Source organism: Sprattus sprattus (genome assembly GCF_963457725.1).
Source record: "Sprattus sprattus genome assembly, chromosome: 8".
NCBI lineage: Eukaryota > Metazoa > Chordata > Actinopteri > Clupeiformes > Clupeidae > Sprattus > Sprattus sprattus.
Window position 1 is genome coordinate 24,602,304 of NC_137927.1, and position 23,765 is coordinate 24,626,068.

Here is a 23,765-nt window from a genome sequence, read left to right on the forward strand (position 1 = left end):
GGTGAAATATGAGAAACTCATAACAGCAGAGAATTTTATCTGGTGTTTTTGGCTGGAAACCAGTTGCTCCTGAGACTGAGGGGAGGACGAAGCCTGAGAACTTGGCTGTTCTCCGCTGGCATGTTCCAGGAGTGTGGGGGTCGACATAAGTCTATCTGAGCAACTCGGCATTCTTTTCAGTTTGATAGAATTGGAGAGCTTTGGCACTCCTTCTCCGTCCTCTCTGCCAGTTGAGTGCGCTGCCATACAAAGCCCTAGCCTATGAGTCTGGGAAGCTAAAATGATATGTTTTTAGGTAATGTTAAGAATAGTACGTCTATTTTCTGAAAATGTGTGTTGAAGATGTGTACGGACTACGGAATGTGTTGTGAGCTACTGGAAAGGCATTTGAAAATGTTTAACAGTTTTATACAGCTACTGTATCTCCATGCAAGATTGTGAGATCATTTTTGAACTGAGTTGAACTGAGCCTGAATTCATAGGTGGAGATTCTTCCGCACAGATGATTAAACTCTAGTCACGAAGCACCCATTTATGGGCGTCAGGGACGGGAGACAGAAAGCCACAGTAGGTGCCTGCCTTGAAATGCTGATTGATGTAACTTTGGCTTTTGCAGCCCTTTGGCATAGGTGGAACAGGTGTGACTCTGCCACAGAGTGGAGCTCAGACAAGCTCCATCACAGCACAATGAGGTCATTGTGTAACACCAACATTCTTGCAAAAGGCCTCAGCTTTTTTACAGGCTGCGTTGCTTAAAAGGTAGCCATCTGGGAGCTGGGAGATCCAGGTGAGGAGGATTTGAGCAAGATTTGCCATATAAAAAAACGCTGTGTGCAAACCAGCTGTGTGGACACTCAAACCCCCTAGCCGAAATCTGTGAGGTCTGGTAATGTGTTGGCAAACTGAGGTTCCCCCCCCACACCAATGTTTAAAAATAGATACAGGGAATTTATGCCCCCGAGTTGTTTCCTCCTTAGTCACTGTAATGACATCAAAACCTGGAAATCATAACTCGAGGGGGTAGTTTTCCCCCTCACTCAGATGCACTTCTAAGAAATCACTGCCTGCCTGTTCAGACCTCGCAGATCAGCACTCAGGTTTGAGGGCCTTTGTCAATGTTTTGATCCAGCTTGAGCCAGTTTTACCTTTTTCTCTCCTTTCTCCTTTTCAGTTGTTTTTGTTTTTTTAACAAAGAGACACGTATCTCTTTTCCTTCTGTCGTGTTTTGCCCAGGAGACCGTCGGAGAACTAGGACTAGGCGAGTGTCGAAAAAGTGACAGAGATGTGGTGTATTTTTGTTAGCACAGGGTTGGGTGTCTGGACGAGGTCCCTTAGCTGTTTTATAGTTTAACCAGCCTTGACTTGCTCTGTGGTGACATGCATCTGCTGACTCGGAGGATCAGTGCGTTAAGCTCGGGGCTGACTGGTGGGCCATGCTTGAAAGACTTTTGGCATGTGCTGGTGCCTGCATTTTTCACCCTTGACTGAAAGCATATGCCGCGCACAATCGAGACAGTGTTAGCGTGTGGGTCCCAGGCAGCTTCCTACACATCTGGCAGCGCTTGGCCCCCCTTCCAGGTGAATCATCTCCCCCGGGAGGGTGGCTCGCAGTGCTGTGGCATCTGCAGAGTGGCAGGAAGTGTCTGAATCTGTCGGAGAGTGATTTCTATCTCCACATGCTTTTCCAATTTCATCAGAGCTCCCTTCCCCCATCCACCCCTCCTTGAAACCTCCATCCCACTCCGTCCCCTATTCCCCCCCCCACCCCTGTACCCCCAACCCCATCACACCCCACCTTCCTGCACTTGGCTCCCGGTTATATGATGAAGCCAGCCTCAGATGAAGGAACGGATGGCTGAGTTGAGGAGAAGAAAAGGGAGAGAAAGAGAGAGAAAATTATGTGTGACCCTTAAACGGGTGTGTCACGGCCAAGATGGGTAATTATGTCCTGTAGCCTGATCTGCAACAGCAACCGCACAGGCTGTGCACCTTGTATCACGCTGATTATTTCTGACACAAACAGATGTACATGGTGTTGTCAGTGGCCATGTGGGAGTAGCATGGTGAGACCTTTAATGGAAATGAATATCTCCTCACATTACAACAACAAAAATGTCAAAATGTCTCAAATGTTAATTAGGTTTAACTCCGAGCTCTATTATTTTATTATTTTGGAAATGATTTATTCTTGATCAGTAAACATATTTTGAAGTTTTCTCACATTTTAATGAAGGTTTTGGTCACCAGGCACGGACGGTGTGGGTAATAAAAAATGAATTATAATATCTCTGTGGCTTGTAAACAGAGTCTTCAGTTCCATCGTTAACGCAGGCAGATTCCAGGAGTTTGGCACTGCACCCTTTCAGAGAGGAATTCTGTTTGGGTTTCAGATTTCACTTCTGAGGCTGGGGCCAGCGGGGGGGTGGGGGGCGGGGGCGGTGGGAGAGTGGGCACCCCAGTGGTCGAAGCTCTTTTGGTGTCAGAAGAGGCAGACGTGAGTGTCACCCTCTGCATTTGAGGAAACATTGAGCAGCTTTCCTGCTGCCGCGGCGCCCACAGTGGTGAGCCACAGCGGTGCTTAGCGGAATCATCTGGAAGCCTAATGAAGGCAGCACTTTGATTAGCCGTGAGTGTCAGATGGGCCAGTGCGCTCGCTCATGCTCGCAGAGGTCTGTGATTGGCAGCGGGTGATGTTTGTGCGCTGCTGCCGAGCAGGTTCACACCCCCATCCGACCCCCACCCCAACCCCGGGGGGATATTGGCAGAATGGGGGCCCTCCCGCCTGTGACCCGGTTTCCTGCTCCTTCGAGGGAGAGCGTTAGTGTCAATCTGGAACCTCCTCTGGCAGACAGGGACCTGCTGGTCATGGTCAAAACAATAACACCTCGCTGATAATTGCCATCCAGCGACGACCTTGCTGCATCTAAGCCCAGTCTGTTGTAAAGGGAATTAATTTTTTCTTCTGTTTATTCAATCTAAAGCTACTTTTGTGCCCTGCTCTGTACACAAAAGGTTGACAATGTATTCAATTGGGAATGTGTTTGGACACATATATTTCAAATTCAATTTGGATTGAGACAGAAAGTGGCTTTTCGCTTAATAAAGAAATGTGACCACAGAAGCTTGCTCCTCGTATTTGCTTGCCAACAGACCACAGTGTCATAGCCAAAGGTGCCGTTCAAACTATCACCAAGCTGCCTGTCAGTCCTGCAAGCCCAAACACGGACCTCTCGCCTCAGGCCACAGCGTTCCTCTCTACTCCCCCCCCCCCCCCCCCCTCCTCCACAAGCTGGGGACCTGATCAGGAGATAGTGCTCTCAAAACATTCTTCACAAAGCAGAGCTCGAACGACAAGGAGTGACAGTTGCTCAATGATCAATGGAACCCCAGGCGAGCTGAAGAGCAGTTTCCACGTGTATGTGTGTGTTTGTGGCTCCTCGTTTCAGAATCAAACTGCTCCTGTGGAGGTTTGGTTACGTGTGGAGAGAGATGGGTCTGCCTTTCATCTGATCTGATGGTTAATTGGTGCCTGGTGGGCTTTTTTTCTCAGGTCAGGAGCGAGGAGGGTGGAGACTGTGGTGAAGAGACGCAAACAAGACAGCGTGAGCCAAAGTCAAAACCCCACCAAACACACACTCGTCTCTCCCTCTCCCCTCTTAATGAGACCTAAACAATATGGAGGCACGCACATGCTGGAAAACAATCTTCTGTTCCTCTCACTGTCATGCACATCCCCAGTTATTCCCCATCGAGAGGCCAAGTTCACACCGCATCCGTCACTGACACCACTCATCATAGGGTCAGGGTATGAGGCACCAGTACCATCTGGGAAAATAAAATAAAACTTCTAACCTTGGTCAACAACCCAAAGCTCTTCTACCCTCAGATACCAAGCAGCTTCTTGATCATAGATTTCATTAGAAAATTCAGTCTGATTATTGGCTTTTCACACGGTGTGGCACCGTAACATAGGGGATTTCTCCTGAGTAGCGATGGCAGTCTCCTAAAGTGACACCCAAAGGCATGATGTGAAAAATGTATGAAAGGTGACATGTAAGAATGAAATTATTCTCTTTGTGCTTGGCAGGGACATTTCAGCAACGCTGGGGCTGGTTGTGCGTGTGGTTTGATTCAGTTTTCAACAAGAGATCACATGGCTGTCAGAGACTCTGCCCATGATGGATGTGCATGCATAGCTGGCTTCAAACAGACCTCAGAGAGTGTGGGGGCCTCGGTGCCTACTACTGGCTTTCTCTGGGTGGGAGATGGGAATCTGCACTCTGGCGCTCCCTCACTCTGAGAATGAACACGACTGCAGATGTCCCTCTGTGAGTCATTAGCCTCGGTGGCTGGGGGAGAGTTCACTGGAAAAATGTGTCTAGGTGGAAGGGGGAGTGCAAACAGGCGGACGGGGGTCCAGGGGTCAGATGCAGGCTGGAGCGGAGAGGTCTCCAGGCCTCCCCTCCTCTGTGGCTTTGACTCACTGCGTACAGCACATCCCAGCACAGGTCAAGCCCGGTTATTCATGTGCGGTTTTTACCCCGTGTGACTTGATTTCCATGAACCTATCTGAGCCATGTATGGTGTCAAGCTTGAAAGACTTCCAGGTCACACAGGGTGGGAATGTTACTGTCCGCTCTCCTTAGTCTTTCATGTGTTTGTAACCGAGGTGTTGATTTGAGACAAGAATTGTTACCTACTGTAAAGTGACACCTTCTCCCACCCCTGTCTGAAGTGAGGCAAAGAGGGATAAAGATGGTCATGTTTTTATTTAGTTTGTGAGCGCTGTGCTGTTCCACAACTTTGCAAGAGTATGATTTGAAAGGTCATTTGTGGTTTGCATATGAGGCTGTCCTTTTAGAGTTCCCCATTGCTCTGCGTCCACCCGTTCAGTGCTGGAAGTGACAAGCTCTGAGATTGTTCGCACCTGCAGAGGTGGAATCCTCTTTCGTTCCACTTGGTTCTTATCTCGGGTTGGTGAGGCCATGTGCATAGTCTGCATTCCATTCAAATGAAATATTGTCATTACATGCTCTAGATGTGTAACCTGCTTCCTACGGGAAAGAGCTTCTTTGGATGGAGTGATATGTTTCACTGCTTACACTGACACGACTCACACCAAACACTTCCCATTCTCACTACTTGGCTTGAGATTATTTATATCCTATCCACCCTGATGACTGAAAGTTTTTTTTTTTTGTATTACTTGATTCATGACTGACAGCTAACATTACGACAGCCCAGTGAATTGCAGATGTGCACACAAGGATAGCATCACTCTAATCCAAGCCTGGTGGTTGGGAACTGTTGAGTGATGTCGGGCAAGTCAGTAGTCGGAGAGTGACTGAGTGAAAGGCCACCGGGTAAGTGTGGCCCCCGGGGGCCTCAGGGGCCTGTTGGCCAGGAGAGGGCGTTCCCCATCACTGCAGCCCAGGTTAATGGTGGGCGGGCCTGTGGCCAAGGGCCACCGGTGTCAGCCCCTAGTAACGATCCCCCGCCCCCCGCTTTGAATGCTAAGCGTTGTCCCCCGTTGAAAGATTCCAGAAACTTCACTAGCGCTCAGGGCTCCTGGGTCACTCGTTTGTCATCATGACCTCTGACCTGTGCAGGCCAGCGTGCCGGGAGGAATGTCGGAGATGTTTACCTTGGGTGAGACTGATGGTGTCCAGGTGGCTTTTTCCCTCAGTAGTCTCTCACTCTCCAGCCAGGGGTTTTCAGGCTCAACCTTTAAACCTGCCAGTCGCAAATACGGCAATAAACCAAACCCAGCTCCTTTGTACTTGTAAACACGATCATCATATTCGCGTCTCTTAAAAAAAATATGTTGACCAGTGATAATTCAATCTAAAAATGAAAAAAAAAAACACTACACAACAAACTGCATCTAAGTTGCAACTTCTGTTTGTCTGTGATCCCCTCACATAGTGACACAGGAATTGGAATGCATCCAGCAGAGAGAGAGAGAGGGTATTGATTAGTCCTCTCAGGCTTCTTCTGCACAGCTGTGTGGATGCACTCCTCTGTTAACTGACCCTGCGGCCGCACAGCCCCCGTGCTTAACTGCAGGGCAAAGAGTGGCGTCCATTATGGACAAACCAAAACAGTGTCATCTATCACTCGATCATTGGCTCTCCCAGGATGGCTTTTTGAAGTGCTCTCTCTGGCTGGAACTTCTGGAAAGTTTTTCCACCACCTCCTCCCCCACCCTGGCCCCCACTAAAGGGGCCATTAAACACCGTTGTAATGCAAACAGTAATTCTAAAGAGACCAAACAGGTGTCAGATACTAGGGGATGGTGCCTCTAATGTAGCCATTACATGAAGCGAGGGCAGATTATCATAAAAGCATCGCTCTCCTAATGTGGACACGTCTGATCAATACCAGACAGGCGGAATGGTGCGGCCAGGAAGGGAGCAGGGTGGGGTGGGGGTGGGGGAGTGCTTGTATTCATCTTGCTCCATTCTCCAGTGACCTGATCATCACACTGTCCTCACCAAGAAAGCACAACACAAACAGAACTTACACACTTATAGAGGGTGCAGATACTGGTGGTAGCAACACTTAAGTTACCGTAAGACACACGCCCACGAAGTCGGAGAGGAGAACCACTCATCGAGTACAAGCTTGACTTGGGACTAGACACTGACAGCAGAGCAGTGCCACTAAAAGTGACTCATTTCCTGTCTCTTAGTCAACATTATCTCCTGCCCTGTTCAGCCGCATTGCAAAATCAATACTAATCCACTGCTGGATTTTGAAGTGTTAATCTTTAGCACGCTTCGGCTGCTCAGGAGATACCTGCTGTTACCCTGCATGGCCTTTATGTCCAGAGCCGTGTCGGAGGGATGTCACTCTTCCAGATGGATCTCGCTAATCATTCTAATTTAATCCCTTATTCCATCCGTAACTTGCGCATCGAAAGCCGGGTAGTATTTCCTCCAGTGTCTCCAAAGTGTGAGATCAAGTGAGACCTATGCGCCGCACATTAGAATACGCAGCACACCCTCACCCGCACACATTATTGTATTTGGTGTGTTTCGAAAAGCCCAGTCTCTCTGGGAATGTTCTGACCTGCGGGTCTGCGTGGTACCTCTCAGCACAGTTGATATTTTTAGAGCTCGGACTGTGAAATTCGCCACCCTTTTTACTTGCGTGTGGAGAGCACTCAGAGGACGCCCATGCTTTTACTCACTCCGTTTTGTATTAAACTGATCGTCATTAAAGCGCCATGAGCCCCCTCATCAGAGCTGAAGCGTGCGGGGAAGCCTTTTTAATACGCCTCGTGTCGGAGGAGTGCACTTGAAACAGAAATGCCATTTTCGTTTCCAACACACCACGTGAAACAATGACTATATAGCAACCAAGCACCCCTCGTGTTTTATGTCAACTTTTTAGTATCCAGCATATCAATGGCTGAAAATGTAACCAAGCCTGATCGCACTGGTCAATCTTAAACAACAGTGTTACAACATTCATGTAATTTGTTATCAGTGCTCCTCTGTATCAGATAACTGATTTCAAGGAATTTATCTCTACAATAACTCATTTGGGATTTTATGTTGTTCCTCCTCTGCAATATGATTTAGAATGACCTTGTACAGTTGCTTCCACTGAAGAATGAGCCCAAATCACCGGTAAATTCCAATCATTTTGAGGTGAGGCCAGTGCCTGGTACCACTGCTGACATTGGCCCCTGAGAAAAGGCAGTAACAGGTCCCCCCTTTGGCCTTTTTAGTGTCAGTTAAAAGTGAAGGCAGACACATGGATGACTTTACAATGTGCAGAGTGGCTTGAACGCCAGCCGGCCTTGTCTGGGCAGGTTTGCTGCATGCACCTCCAATGACATGTCTCTCCTTGCATTTCCAACACAAACCCAGAAAGAGTCCTCTCATAATTTGTGGCAGAAATGGTGCAATTGTGTAACTGGGGTCTTTGCAATAGTCCTTGTTTTAAAGGGTTGCATGCTGGTATAGCTACCAGTGTGGTTCCCTGACATTAACCTTGTTCATGTTTGTGCAGTGTGCTTGATCACTAATCAGACATTTTGTTCCACTACAACCAAACAGTCAACTTCTGTATTTGTATTTCATAAAACAGTGCTTTGCCATTTTTTTAATCGAACCAAACAGTCAACTTCTGTATTTGTAATTCATAAACAGTGCTTTGCCATTTTTTTAATCGAACCAAACAGTCAACTTCTGTATTTGTATTTCAAAAACAGTGCTTTGCCATTTTTTTTTAAATTGATTTGTTAAAACAAACCATACTTGCTATTCTTTCAAATGTGATCATCCGATGAATAGTAATTTGTATTTCTTTTCCCAAGACTTACATCATCTTTTGAAGAACATAGACAGGGAGTGCAGATGTGAACACGGCTGTTTCCCCAAGTGGGCACATAACAAACATTCAAATAGCCACCTAGACCTGTCGGGGATAAACATGCAGTGATGCATTACGCCCCGCCGTGAACACTGCCCTGGAGGGAGGCACCCATCTTGGAGTAATTCTGTTTAAAAACAGCAATTTTACATCCAGAAGCCTCTTAATCCCAGCAATTTCTTGGGATTGATTTTGTATGCATCCCTTGGGTGTGGAATAAATAAAATGTTTCTGGCATCTTTGCTCGACAGGACAACCACTTCAATCTTGTGCTACATGCCCGGTTGAAAAGCATCCCGAGTGTAACCTCATAAAAATTTTCTTCCGACAAAATAAAAGCTTTGATCTTCAGTAAGTAATGCAGTTTTAATTGAATATTTCAAGGTTTATTAGTTACACATTAAATAGGTATGGCCTGGTCTGGGCCTGTTGATAAAACTTGAAAAGAGATGAAGATTCGAGGCCCATTAGATTCCCTAACTGCCTCATGGTGGTGTTCCTCTCCCAATTACAGAGCCCCTGCAGTTAGTCAAAACATACCTGTTAAAACCTGCATTGTAATTTGTGGATTAAATGCCGCGCCTAATAGGTTGGAGCCATGGTGGAGGAGCCCTCCTCTCCTCTTCTCGCTCTCCTCCTCCGGGCTGCTTCGCTCTGGCCTTCTCTCCCTCCTCAGTGGTCGTGTCCTCCTTTTCTTCCACTTGGGAGAGGATGTTTTTACAGCTTCTCATATGGAGTTGAAGTAGTGGAATGGTCTGACCCCCACTACATTATCGTGCCAATCAGAATATCCCGTTTTAGGCGCAGAACCCATTTTACCATTGTTTTCAACTCCCATTTATCTTGGATATGTCTACTTAGGTCCAATTAGAGAGGAATTAGGATACACATTTTCTTTTTGTCATAAACTGAACACATTGATAGGTGGGCTTTGGTTTTTGATTCTGAGGGATTTATGTATCCTGTGCTTCTTCACAGTAAACTTATTTAAAAAAATATATTTTTTCCATATTTTTCCATCTCAGCCCTCACACCTCTTCTACTTGCTAAGTGTGTGTTTTGTGCAAGGTGTGATTTGGACAGTGAGCCTTTGAGCCTCATGATTTAAATAAGCACGTCCTTTTGTGATTGCTGATAGTGACACACTTAAGAAAAGAAAATCACCGGCAGCTGACCTGCACTTACATGTTTCGGGATTCTGGGTCCCGGCGGTGGTGAGTTCCAGTCAGCACAAGGTACAACTTGTTATCGGGACTGTTCACAGAGCGGTGTTGAGACACACACACACACACACACACACACACACATCCGTAGTCAGAGCTCAACTCTAGGGTGAGCTCTGTGCAGGGCTGCATTGATTTAATGCATTACTCAAGCTGCCTTGGAGAGCCGGGAGAAGGAGAGAGGGAGAGAAAGAGAGGGATAGAGAAGAGAGAGAGAGAGAGAGAGCAGAGAGGTAGAGTCTCTCCTGACTGCATTAGGAGAGCCTGGAGCCTTTGTGATTCCTTTTGATCAAATCTCTGTGAAAGATGAGTGTCATGCCCTCTTCCAGCCAGCTGTGAGGGGACTGCCCTGTGACTCGGCGGGGGAGGGTGTGTGTGTCTGTCTGTGTGTGTGTGTGCGTAAGTGTGTGTGTGTGTGTGTGTGTGTTGGGGGTGGTGGGGGTGAGCTGGAGGGGGGGCATGCTCCAACACACCACGCTGGGGCTCGCCGGGGAGAGAGAAGGCAGCTCCTGAGGTGAGAACGCCGAGTGGGAGGGTGGGAGGATCTCATTCCAATCCCCTGTGCCCAGTTTCAGCACACTGCACATCTTGAGCAGTTTAGAGCCAGACCACGGACAGAAAAAATAAGGAAGAGGGGGAGAGGAGTGGAGAGAGAGCTAGAGAGAGAGAGAGACCGAGAGATCGAAGGCATGTGTAAGAGTGGCACGTTTGTTGTTTTTAAAACGCGAGGTAGTGCTTGAGGAAGAATGTGTGTGTGTGTGTGTGAGGGCGAGAGAGTGTGAGTGAGTGTGTGTGTGTGTGTGTTTTGTGTGAGGCTTCAGTGTTCATGTGCGACAGCCTGAGAGAAGCGACGTGTGACGGCTCGGCAGCCTTACTACTTGTGCAGACAGGAGAGTTGGAGGCATTTCTTTTGTAGGGACTCGCAGGAGGGAATGGCAAACACACTCTGCCTGGGAACATCCATTTCATAAGAATGTCGCAGGTAAGGAAGATATCTTCATTACTCTCGCTTTCTCACTTTTCTTCTTCTTTTCTGTGTCCTCTTCAATGTCTTCACTTTACAGATGGGTTTGAAAACTTACCGGAGAGGAGCTGTAGGGCTGAGTGGCCAAGCAGAGTTTTGTTATCTTAATCTTTTTCAAAACTTTTGATGGATGTTTTTCATTTATTTAACATGCTCTCACAAGCTCACAGCAATTGAGTATCCTCTCAAGTACTAAAATAAAATAAGAGGAAAATGCAGAAACTTAAATATAATGAGATGTTTCATACCTCTTGAATGATTGACAATCTATAATCCTTCTGTACTGATACGGAAAGTGATAAATTCACACCTTTTTTGTAGAAAGAGAAGCATATCTAATGATTTGTAGACTGTTGCTGTTTAGCCTAAGCACTTACTTTCACTGTGGCTGAGTAGCTGTCCTTCTCTCTCTTTTTCTCTCATTCTCTCCCCTCCTCTCTTTCATACACTTACTCTCTCTCTCTTTTTCGCTTTTCACTCTCTCCCCTTTTCTCTTTTCACTCTTAAAAAATAAAACCCTACATTGCCATGTTTTCCTTTTAGTCCATCTCCGCTGGCTGCAAGCCAGGCACTATCGGAATGTAATTTAAGACCGGCGTAATGTTTTGTCGCAGCCTTAATGCAACAATTAGCCAAGCTGTCAGTGTGCTTGTTTGTGTAAGTGTCCATGGCAGACAGCTTTGTACTGTACTGTATTTGTACTGTGGACAACCACAGCTTGTCCAGCCTTGGGAGGGGGCCTTTAGTCATCAGCAAACTCATGCAAGACTCATCAGATATAGAGGAAGTAAAGTTTCATTCATTCAGCGCTTCTACGATTTTACCAAGTTTATCTGGAGGCAGCAGTGTTGTTTTGACAGTGTTCTTTTGATTTTTATGTTGACAAGTCTTTGATTTGGTTTTCCTTGTTATCATATGTAGTCATGTATGTAGGCTTGTAGTGTGAAACTTGAACAGGATCCCGGCCCGTTTTCTTCCCTCTTGTATGCCGTTTCAGAGATAAAATGTTTAAATAAGCGATTAACTCTGAGGACAGGAGTGATCAGGAGGAGGGCGAAACATAAGAGAGGGGAGTTCCCTGCCTCCGCTCACACCAAAGGATCTCAACAGGAGAAAAAAGAAAAGGAAAAGAAGGGTGTTTTTTTTTAAAGACAGTGCTGCACCTCTTCAAAGATTTTCCAGCCCTCTAAAGCCACTTGGGCAAAGCACTGACACTCACATTTCGCTGTAGCACCTTTCTAGAAAAGTCTATCAAGCATCAGCGGCAGCAGCAGCTCAACAGAGAGATTAGAGCTGTATTGTCTGTGCTGTTAGCTGTCTCTCCCTCCTCCGCAGGTGAACCTCTGGCCTCCCAGTCCCTATGAACTGTGTGGGCTGTCTGTGTGAATCTCTTCTCTCACCCCCCCCCCCTTCTCTCTCTCTCTCACTCTCTTTCCCTCCCTCCATCCCTCCCTCCCTCTGCTAACTGCGAGTCGTGTAGAGTAGGGCCCCAGGGCGTGCTGAGCTGAGCTGCCTGGTGCTGCGATCGGGCACCGCAGCCTCAGAGCCCCGCACTCGGCTTCATTAGTTTCATGATGGTCCATCAGCGCAGGGGCCCCTCCGCTGCAGGCCCTGTGCAGCCCCTCACTGCGCGCTCGCTCTCCAGCCACCAACACCACCACTGCTGCCGCTGCCGCCGCCACCGCCGCACCATTGTAGAGGGCGGCTTGCGAGGATTTGTCAGCCAGATGTGACAAGATTGTCAAGAGGCAGGGTGAGGAAAAAGAGTGTGAGAGGGAGGGAGGGGGAGTGAGAGAGAGAGAGGGAGAGTGAGAGGAAGGGAGAGAGAGAGGGAGAGGGAGAGGGAGAGGGAGGGGGAGAGACAGAGAGGCAGAGAGAGAGAGAGAGAGAGAGAGAGAGAGAGGCAGAGAGTTGGGGAGAATCTGATATTAATCAGTGCATAGCTCGAAGCCAAACTTTCTCAGACGCAGTGTACTAACATGTTCCTCTCATTTACTGCCTGTCTTTGTGGTCTGTGAGCTGCCACTGTCTCCACACTGCAAGCAGCAGAGGTGGTGGGTGGAAGCAGTTAGGGGCTTTTGTTTGTTTTTGTGCTTTCACGTCTGCTTTTGGGATCGGTTTTATGGTCATATGGTCAGCACAAGACTTCACATGGAGATCCAGGTAAAATCATCACTGCTTTAAATCTTTAGTATTTGTCATGAAGAGATCAATGCTTTTCTGTTTGTTTGTTTGTGTTTTGTTGACATGATGTAGTGTTGTAGGCTAAGAACACAGCTGGACATTGCTGTTGTGTCTTAAAGATTAGTACGTGTATGATGTATCCTTGCAGCACCTGTCTGTCTGGTGAATGGTGTACTTGTTTCTCTTCATATTCTTCTACATTTTTTAACTTTCACTAGTGTTTAGTGTTACATCGAAATTATATTTTTTTGTCGTTGTAGTAGATTTCCTGTAACTTATTATATCTAACATGTAATATAAACATGATTGAAATAAATATAGAAAACAATATCTGAGAAAAGAATAAGGCACTATATGGCTTCCTTATTCTGTCTCAGAAAATATTTATGGGCAATTATCTTTTAGGAGAGTTTGACGTTTTTAGTGTGAACTTAATACCTATTCAGCTCTATACACTACTACAGTACTGTATTTAGTCTTACTCTTACTTACTAAGATGTTAAGACAAAACCTCTTGTGGTTTAACATAAGAAAATACTTGAGGCGGATAGATAGATAGAGTTCTGATGTGTCTTGCCGGTTTACGATAGAGTAATTTGAGTATGAGGAGGCACATATTTCCGACTGATGTCACCAGGAAAACTTTGTGCTGCTGTGTGTTCTTGTGGGGTCTCTGACACTTGTATTAGCTCATCCCTTAAACATTCAGTGTGGTTGTTGTGTCTGGAAATTGTAGTTGTGTCACTTTGCTCTTGGTTATCGCCAACATCCATCGACTTTGCCACTATTTGTGCATCTGTACATACTATCATTGTCTTGGTCTACATCCATCTTAGAATCATATTTGATTTTTTTTATTCAAGCACCAACAAAGCTACAGGTTGTATGTTTTGTATCATAGTTTGTATTTAATAGTTTAATATCTCAGCAGACATCTTAGGAATATCTCTGTCATGATGCGTGTTCAGATCTGGTTAGGGAAACTTGTTTGTGGACAGTGGCAAAGAAACGAAACAAATCATTCCTAAATGAATCACACAGACTCCTGAAAATAATCTGCCCCCTCCTCCCCACACACACACACTTCCCCACCCTCCCCCTTAAATATTTAGAGACAGTTGTAGTTATTATCGAGGCTGTGTCTCTTTGGCACTGAATGCCAGCCGTGTAGCATTTAGCTTAATTGATTTGCTTTACAGTAAATTATTTCAACAAGGACACTCAATACTGTGAGCCCGCAGCTGTCCACACTTGTTATGAATATTGCTAAGCAATTGCTGTTGAGACTATAAACTTGCATGGCTATTATGTACATATGGCAGGATTTATTTTAAGAGCCAAAGAGAACCGTTTTCGTTTTTTTTTCTTCACGAAGGATGTTATGGCCCTGACCCAGAGGCGACTGGGAACGGAGTTCCCGAATTCCCAAAACACCAAATAACTAACATTCTAGACAATTGGACACACTCTGCCTCACTGTGAGTGTGAACGGTAGCCTTGTGCAGGAAGGGGCATAGACACTGGTGACGTGGTGGTGTTGTGGTGCTGCTACCATGTTCTACCGGAGCACCTCCTCGTACAGCACCAGTGGCCCAGACCAAATGGAGCATGTTTTTAAACCATCAGGAAGCTTGTGCGTGTTGCTGGCAGTGAAGAAATTGAGAGGCTTTGGGGTGAAAGACTGCTTATATAGTTATTTGGGCCTACACCACTTGTCAAGACTACCACAAAGGAGTATATCCAAGCGTGTCTGTGTGTGTGTGTGTGTGTGTGTGTGTGTGTGTGTGTGTGTGTGTGTGTGTGTCTGTGTGTGTGTGTCTGTTCGTGGCTGTGTGGAAAGGTATCAGGGGCATCTGCATCTGTGGTGCGCTGGCCTCAGCGGCCCTCTCTCTCTCCCTCCCTCCCTCCCTCCCTCCCACAGGCGAGTGTTATCACTTAGGGTCTGGGGCTTCATGGTACGCCGGCCCTCTTCCCCTCACTCCCCACCCGAGAGCTGGCCCGCGTCCCTGGAGAGGTCCCGCTTCATTTTAACTTTGACTAAGGAGCATTTCATTGGAACAAATGAATGCAGACGGTTGCGAACCCACAGATTTATGACTCTTGAAGAGAACATTAGTTGCAACATATTTAGTGGGAAGTCGTTCTTTTTTTCCCTGCCTAGTTCAGTGCTTGTATGAAGGGGGTGTGCTAAGTCTGGATTGAATTTAATTCAGCATTTAAATATTTTCTTTGGCAAGGGACTGTTTTTCGTGTTTTCGTGTTTGTTTGTTTTTTCGTGTCAGTTAAGAAAAAAAGTTGTGCTTCAATTATATGAAATGAAATGCAAAGAGCATGAATCATACAAAAAAAAATTGTATTTACTATATTTTTATTTTATATTACATTTTGCAATATTTTTGTTTATTACTCACTATTTGTTTTTTTTTTAATAGTTAATAGATATTCAGTTTTGTTTTAATATGGATGGTTTAATTGAGCTAGGCCCTTTGAAAATTGAGGTGGTATGTCATTTTCAACAAAATATTTAATTTCAAGGTCAAATTAAATAGCTGACTTCCATGAACCAAATAATCCTTTGTGACTGATCACTTTAAATCATGTAAAACAATTTTTAAAATTCAAATTAGAGTAGATGATTTTTTTTTTCAAGTTCACTCTTTCCAAAAACAAAAGAACAGCGATATCCATCTCCTTTTCTCAATGTGTGGTGCTGGAGTTGAGAGAGGGCATGTTGAGAGGGAGGCCATCTCAGCTCCTGCTGGGGAGAACACCTCTGTAGACATCTGCTTCACATTTCCCAGGCCAGGCAATACAACACCCAGGAGCTGAGAGGCAGCATCAACACTCAAACAAAGGAAAAAAGACATAGTTTTATTCTCTCTTCTACCCCAGAAAATGACCAAATGAACACATGGGCATTTGTTTTTTCAGAACAGGAGATAAGTAGCTAAGTGCCTGGATAGTTGAATAAATGTGGTGTATTCCTGGAAATTCTTTTACGACGAAATGCTAATATAATTAATGTTTTATGTGGGCTTTTAAAAAGAGACCATTTTACAGTTTTCTCATTTTATGTGTACACTTGTTATGGAAATGTCATTGCAAAAGAATATTTTACACATATACATGACATATAAAAAATCAATCCACGCTGACTGAAAACACTATTTAAAGACAGAAAACACTTTTTTTAAAGTGCTATTTTTCTTTGTATCTGTTGACAGTTAGCACCTTCACTTTGACCCTTTAAAATGGTTTACCCAACTCTTTTAACACTGGGGAATGTATGCGTCCCATGTCAAGATGACTTCACAGAGGTCCTCGTGTCATTTATTTCCTTTCATGAAATGAATAGCTAATTATGAAAAATCGCCTCAAATGTCGAACAATGGAATTTCCTCCTGTCATTCTCCAGCTTGACTGATTGAGATCTACATTAAACGTAACAGCAGAGGAACCGCATGCATGTAATGGGATTACATTAATTGGCCCGTGTTCACTCTGTGGCTGATAATGACGGGATTTTGCTGCTTTAAGACGCGGGGCTTTTTTTTTTGCCCCTCGCTTTTCTCCTTTGAAATGAAAATCAGGTGCCTCACAGGGTCCAGGGAAGCTCGCATTAAAGTGTTTCTGGTAATTATCCTCAAGCAGGAGTCATATTTGATTAACAAAGTGAAGGGCTCCTCCTCCCTGTTGACCAAATCAGCCTGCATACTTGCTCCGTTTTAAGGATTACAAAACACGCTGCCGATACATTATTTATCATGTTGGAAGAGGTACAGGAACAATCTCAAAGGGTTTGCTTTCAGTCTCACCAAGTAGTTCTTTGATGACAGTGATTTGAACAGGTCCTGTGTCAAAAGATTTATCTCTTCACTGCTCTTTAAATGAAAATGTACTGAATATAGCTATTTATTAGAGAGCTCTTGGGTTGGCTTGGCTTGAATATGTCTAAAATTGGGGATGGGTAACCAGAAGTGAGGCTATTGACCATATGAAGCTTAATCACACTGGCACTGCTAATAGTCTCAGTTAACAAAGGGCCCATCATTTGGACATTAAGGTAACACAATAGAAAAGCTACTTCTTCTCAGTCCTTTTTGTTTCTTTCTTTCTTCTCAGTCCTCACAGTCCTTTTCATTTACTTACGGAACATGGCTGGACTTGCATGGTGAGCTCCGTGCTCAACTCTTGCTGCTCCAGCTTAGGCAAGGCTGTCATCTCAGCATCCCCTCCACCTCAGCTGTGCCACGAGCTCCCCTGTGTCAGAGCAGCTCAAAGGGGGGGGACCTCACCCCCTGAGGCACATACATCTGTGGAGGCCAAGCTTCCCCACACTAATTAATGGCCCATTTGACTGGAGATGATTTAATGTGTTATAACATCAAATGTTCTTCATGTGCTGTCCTAAAACAGCGTATTTTTTTTCCATCATCCAGTTTTCCACCTGATGCCTTGAAATTTTTGGCTTTGATTTTTGTGTGGACTATAGAATGAAGCTGTGATGAGATGTCCCAGGGTCACACACACACACACACATACACACACACACACACACACACACACACACTATAGAATGAAGCTGTGATGAGATGTCCCAGGGTCAGCCCCAACCGTGAAGCAAACCCCTGACACGCTCTTGCCTCCCACCACTTTATACCTCTATTAACAGCAGGCAGGAAGCGCGCGGAGAATCAGCAGGCAACACGACGGACAAACCCAATATGGAGTGCACCGCCGGGGAGATAAGCCCCATTAGGTGAACCCAAGCCCTCCCGATGGACTATAAAACGTCATCTACCCGCCAGTGGCCCCGGAGCTTTGATTTTTTTTCTCTCTCTCTCTCCCCCCCCCCCCCCCTTCAAATGGCATGGCTGGTCCAGGTGTGGCCAAGTCCTCCTTTGTTAGAGAGGATGAGCGTGGCCGCTACTGCCCCGCAGCTGTGTTGGCTACTTCTCACCCCACTCTCCATCCCCCCAGCCCACCCCAGACACCCCCTCTCACTGGAGGAGAGCGTCTGGTGTGACATGCCCCACAGTGCAGCGGCTAACATAATCCCCTTTGGTTCCCTACAATGCTCTTTAGAGAATAGGCTTGAGTTATTCGCCGGGAAGGCCTTGCTGGCTGGCCCCAATCAATATTCTTTCCTGGGCACAGTGATCTTAGAAGAAGAAAAAAAGACACAGCGCCCAAACTCTGCCTTGTACCTTTTATTCATGGGACCGATTACTCTATTCTGCTGGAGAAAGGAGGGGTTCTCATTTTAAGGATGAGGTGGAAATCTTGAAATGAAATGCCCTGTGAAATGGAAAAGCAGATATATCTTGGGGTGGTTTAAGGTTGATGTGTTTCAAATGATCCTTCTCACGTGAGGGGGTAAAAAAAAAGAAAAAGAAAAAAAAAAAACGGAATGTTTGAATGTGATTCAGGGAATAGTGAGTTTGTGTCTGTATGTAGATTGAGATTTTAGCATACATATGACACCTGGCCAGCTCTTCAGTGAGAAATAATTAATAACGATGGGTAACTCTGTGGTGCAATGTCAAGATCATCATTTCCTTTTTCAGTGAGCAGCTCTGTAGTGAAAAAGAAAAGATGACAATGCACACTATTTTCTGCTGGGAGTGCCTGACTGACTCTTCCTCTATTTTCTTTCAACAGGCTATTTGCTGTACCTTGGTGAGCTGTAATTGTGATAGTTTCAAACCTGGGAAACTGAAGAGACGACAATGTGAAAATTGCAAGCATGGATGGGTAGCTCATGGTAAGGATGAATTTAAATAATCAAGTCTGTGTACTCTCGCATCGTGTGTGCAGTTTTTAATGTGAATAAAACAACCATTCATTTTATGTAGTCAGGTTGAGATTGACTTTAAAAAACAAATACATTGTCTAATGTTCTGACAGTAACAATGTGTTGTGATTTTTGTCTCCTTTCAGCACTGAGTAAATTGAAGGTTCACCACATGTATCAGGGCAGCCAAGTAGAGATTGTCCACTCCAATGTGGTGTTTGACATCTGCAGTCTGATGCTGTACGGGACACAGGCTATCCCAGTCCGCCTCAAGATCCTCCTGGACCGCCTCTTCAGCGTTCTCAAACAGGATGAGGTCATCCAGATCCTCAATGCACTAGACTGGACCCTCCAGGATTACATCCGTGGATACGTCCTCCAGGTTTGTACACAGAGCACCCACACAGGCTTATCCAACTGCCACTTTTGGAAGTCCAAGACTTAGATCTATTTATTGTTGGATTATTGCTGAAATCGTGCTGGAGTGTAAATATAATTGCATAAATGTGTAAATAGAATTTTTCACAAGGACTCCCTCAAAACCCACTAGGGAACCGCCCAGGAGAATCTGCTCTATTAGTTCACCATCAGGTATCGTGGGTGATATGTGTGATTCATGTTAGCCTCCTCTAATGGTGAGCGCAGAATCAGAATCCTCAACAGGCCCTCGAACGGCCAGTGTGTGATGAAATATTTATCGTGGTTACGGCATGAAGTTCCCATCTTGACTTTCAAATGACTTTCAAAGCGTGATCGCAGTGGTGTAATTAGCGTGGAGTTGGTAAACCCAGGCATTTGATCAATAGGCAGCTCCCTGTCCTCTGATCTTCGGCCCCTCTCCACTCTGCCGCCGTGAGATCCATCCAGGCAAAGGCAAACTGAAATGAATGACAACGATAAGGATAAATAGTTCCTATAATGAGACAACCTTCAAATAGTCAAAATAAATGTAAATATCAAGTTGACAGGTGACAAAAGGTGCTAAATCGGTTAGTTTGAATGATTTGGTTAATGATATGAATTTGTAATCTTTTTTCCTGTTGTGTGCTTGGTAGGATGTGGCAGGGAAAGTACTGGACCGGTGGGCTATTATGACGTTTGAAGAGGAGATTGCCACACTTCAGCAGTTTCTGCGCTTTGGGGAAACCAAGTCCATTGTGGAGCTTATGGCCCTCCAGGACAAAGAGAGCCAGGCCGTCCTCGTACCCAGCACCCGGACCAACTCCGACATCCGGACCTTCATTGAGAACAGCACCCAGCGCAGCCCAAACCTGCCCACCAAGGGGGAGAAGCTCAGCACGGGCAACGTGCACCACTTTGAGAACTTCATCAACAGCATGGCCTTCATGCTGCCCTTCCAGCTGCTGAACTCGGTGCCTCCCATCCTGGGCTCCACACCCAACGCGCTCCAGATGGACGCGGTGCAGAGGCAGGAGCAGCAGGCCTGCCTGGAGGAGCCCGGCCCCCCCGGGGAGAGCAGCCTCCTGGGCTCCAGCTCTGCCTCCTTCACCTCCGATATGGAGCGGGCCGACAATGCCCTGGAGATGGCCATCACCAAAAAAGAAGCCGAGGATTTTCCCACAAGTGACAACTACTCGGACGGCCCTCCCACCCCTTGCCCGTCCTCCGCGAGCTCGGATGTCAATCAGATGTCCCCAGACAGCAGGATGAGGTCCCTGGAGAAGAGTGGCGGCCTGAAGAAGGGCCGCGTGTACTGCAGCGCCTGCGATAAGACCTTCTACGACAAGGGCACCCTGAAGATCCACTACAACGCCGTCCACCTGAAGATCAAACACAAGTGCACCATCGACGGCTGCAACATGGTCTTCAGCTCCCTGCGCAGCCGCAACCGCCACAGCGCCAACCCCAACCCCCGCCTGCACATGCCCATGAACCGCAACAACCGTGACAAGGACATGCGCCACACCGGCTCCCCATCGGAGGTGAAGGAGGAGAAGCGGGCTGAATACGGCGCCATCTCCACCAGCGTGGAGAGCCGCTCGGTCGCCAGCTACATGGTCAACAACGGCGACTCCAAGCTCCAGAGCAGCTTCCCCAACATCAGCCAGAGTGGCATCCTCTTCCCCAATCTAAAGACGGTGCAACCTGTGCTGCCCTTCTACCGCAGCCTGGTCACCCCGGCGGAGCTCGCCAACACTCCAGGAACCCTCCCCTCTCTGCCCCTCCTCTCGTCCTCCGTCCCCATGAAGCCCGCGGTCAGCGAGGCGTCCTCAGAGCCACTACCAAAGAAGAAATCACGCAAGTCCAGCATGCCCATCAAGATCGAGAAGGAGGCCGTGGAGGACATGGAGGAGCTGGCAGACGGCAGCGACTCGGAGGACGAGGCTCCTCAGGCCGGCAGGGATTTGGATGAGTCGGGCGGCAGCGGTCGGGCGTGTGGGCGACAGATCTCCAACGACGGTGAAGATCAAGGGCTAGTCTCGGCAGCAGAGAGGGAAAACCTATCCAACGCTCTGAAAAGGCCGTTCAGTTTCATGCAGAATTCAAACGTGGACGCAAACACTAGTCAGGAGGAGGATGGCTCACACATGGTCAGCGCGGAGGGCAGCGTTATCACCTGCATGTCACCGAAACAGAGAGAGCACCACATTCACAGCAATGACATGGATGGGCCAGAGGATGACGGCTGTGTTAACAAGCCGATGCTGGACAAGCCGATGCTGGACAAGCCCTGCGACTCTGTCTATGCCGACGGCAACCACAGAATGGGCAACGGACCGTTGTTTCAAAGACTGACTGGCGAGAAAGAAGACACTGAGGTCTGCGCAGACGAGTACGGCGATCGCGATGCAGAGACCGACCCTCACTCCATGTGTGTGGATGACAAAGACGACCAGCCCCATTACTGTGAGATCTGCAATAAAACCTTTAAAAATCCCTACAGCGTCAAAATGCATTACCGAAACGTGCACCTGAAGGAGATGCACATGTGCACTGTGGACGGCTGCAATGCGGCTTTTCCATCCCGGAGGAGCAGAGACAGGTGAGGCAACCTTAGATGATTAAATCCTGAACTGAATAGTTATTTGAGCCTATTAAAATCAAGGACAAAAAGTACCATAGACATAATAATAAGTGTGAGTATATGAGAGTATCATTAACATACAAATTATGATTATTTGTGGAGGTCAATCATTTTTTCCCATTTTTCCCATTTTAGGCACAGCGCCAACCTGAACCTCCACCACAAGCTGTTGACCAAAGATCACTACGGAGCGTCCAGCACAATCTATTCCACGTCCTCTCTTTGCAGGGAAATTGCCAGCGACTTCCGGCAAGATTTCTCCGCGAAGGATCACGTTGGGCAGACGTCAGTGATCTTTAAGGGCCACAACCGCATGGGCCTGGTCTTTCCCATGAGCAAGTCGGCCGAGAACACGGACCCCTCGGCTGAGGCGTCTGTGGAGGACGAGGCGGTGTTGGATCTCAGCACCACGGCCGCCTCTCGCGGTAGCGGCCAGTCCTCCTGGGACTCGGACGGAGGCAGTGAGGAGGGGGTTCCCCTGGAGGACAGCGATGAGAGCTGCGATGGGCTGAGCCTGGGGGTGAATGAGCGCCTGGGCCCAGAGCTCGGGGAGCGCTCCCCCGGGTGCCATACCCCGCAGCTGCAGGCCGGCTCCCCCATCACCTGCCAACTCTGCCAGAAGGTGTACAGCAACAAAGGCACCTTCAGGGCACACTACAAGACAGTTCATCTCCGTCTGCTGCACAAGTGCAAGGTTCCAGGCTGCGACACCACGTTCTCCTCGGTCAGGAGCCGGAACCGGCACAGTCAGAACCCTAACTTACACAGGAACATGACTGTGAATGCTGCTCATGAACAAGAGTAGGCTTCCGCTTTGGAAAAAAAGAAAACGTGTCCTCTCAAACTGACTGGCTTTCATTGTTTGTTTTGTTTTGTTGAATAATCTACATTTGGGTGGAAAAAAAGAACCTGTTTACTGGCACTTTGGGGGATTAAATGCATGTGAGAATATATCTGAGGATGGTTTGTCATATCAGTGTATTACAATTCAGCATAAGGTCTCTGACTGGCACAAGTCTTACTACTTCAAATTGTTCATTCAATAATTTTTGGATTAAATGAAAATATTGGCAACACAGTTTTTTTTCTAAAGGATAACCTGGTTTAAGGCAGTACATAAATACTAATGTACCCATTTTCTGTTTGGTATCATATGGTCAGATGATTTTGAATCGTTTCATTGCTGCACCTGCAAAAACCTTATGGGAGATAAGTACCTCACTACTGATACTATTTTTACCTAATGAGATCATTAGATTCAAATTTGTGTTGTTTTTCGTATTTGCAAAGGGCCACTGACCAGTTATACATACACCATAATGTCCAGTTTATAAATCCTAGTATGTACCACTTTTTGTTCTATGCACTTATCTCATAACTGAAACATTGCTTGCCTTAGTCCGTTCTACTCGTCAACCTCAAACGCTCTCACTTTGAGGAACCAAAGTGCTGTCTATTGATGTCAAATAATATCTGGTGCAGGGTTCCCCGTGTTGCGTTCTTTATTTCAGTCTTGTTGGAACCAGACGAACGTTTAAGAAGTTCTTGTTATTTAGTGATGGCTTGTCAGTTCATATCTGTGTGAGTTAAAATATTTTTCAGCAAAACATTGTGAAGTTTTTAGTTTGTGGCAGTTTGGGTCTTTGATCCTAAAGGTCTTTGCTGAAACCTTAACGTGTAGTGGTCCTGTTCAATAAGTTATTGTTTGGTGTTGTTTGTACAGTATTGTTTTCCCTCTGTTCTTGCTATTGTTGTTGCTCAGAAGGCTAAAGCTGACCAAAGAGAAAAAGTCCTCTTCTACGAGGGAAGCAGTATTAAACAACCCTAAGAGATGCTTTGACATTTTTTTTCCAATGCATCAAGCTAATATCAGTATTCAGACTTGGGTTCTGTCCAAAGCAAATGTGTACATTATTTAAATGAACTTTATACCTTTTTTGTTTTGTAAAGGGTTTCTTCTATTTTGTGAATGCAACACTCACTGAAAATGTATGGGTAAAAACATCTCTAGAAATACAATCATTGTGAATCACGAGTCACACATTGACCAAGCACGATTAAAAGCCTTTGGAAATGTACTGTATATGAATGATTTAGAAAAGTCCAACACTG

The 23,765-nt window shown here is 46.3% G+C and overlaps 1 protein-coding gene across 1 annotated transcript; it reads left to right on the top strand.

The window, feature by feature from the left end:
- The first annotated feature begins 10,503 nt into the window (after nucleotides 1-10,503).
- bnc1 (basonuclin zinc finger protein 1) lies at nucleotides 10,504-23,312 on the top strand. The gene is made up of 5 exons (XM_080843005.1): nucleotides 10,504-10,587; nucleotides 18,475-18,577; nucleotides 18,754-18,989; nucleotides 19,663-21,611; nucleotides 21,789-23,312. Exons 1-5 carry the CDS (start codon nucleotides 10,579-10,581, stop codon nucleotides 22,456-22,458), a joined length of 2,967 nt encoding a protein of 988 aa, XP_080699131.1. The 5' UTR covers nucleotides 10,504-10,578; the 3' UTR covers nucleotides 22,459-23,312.
- Nucleotides 23,313-23,765: the final 453 nt, after the last annotated feature.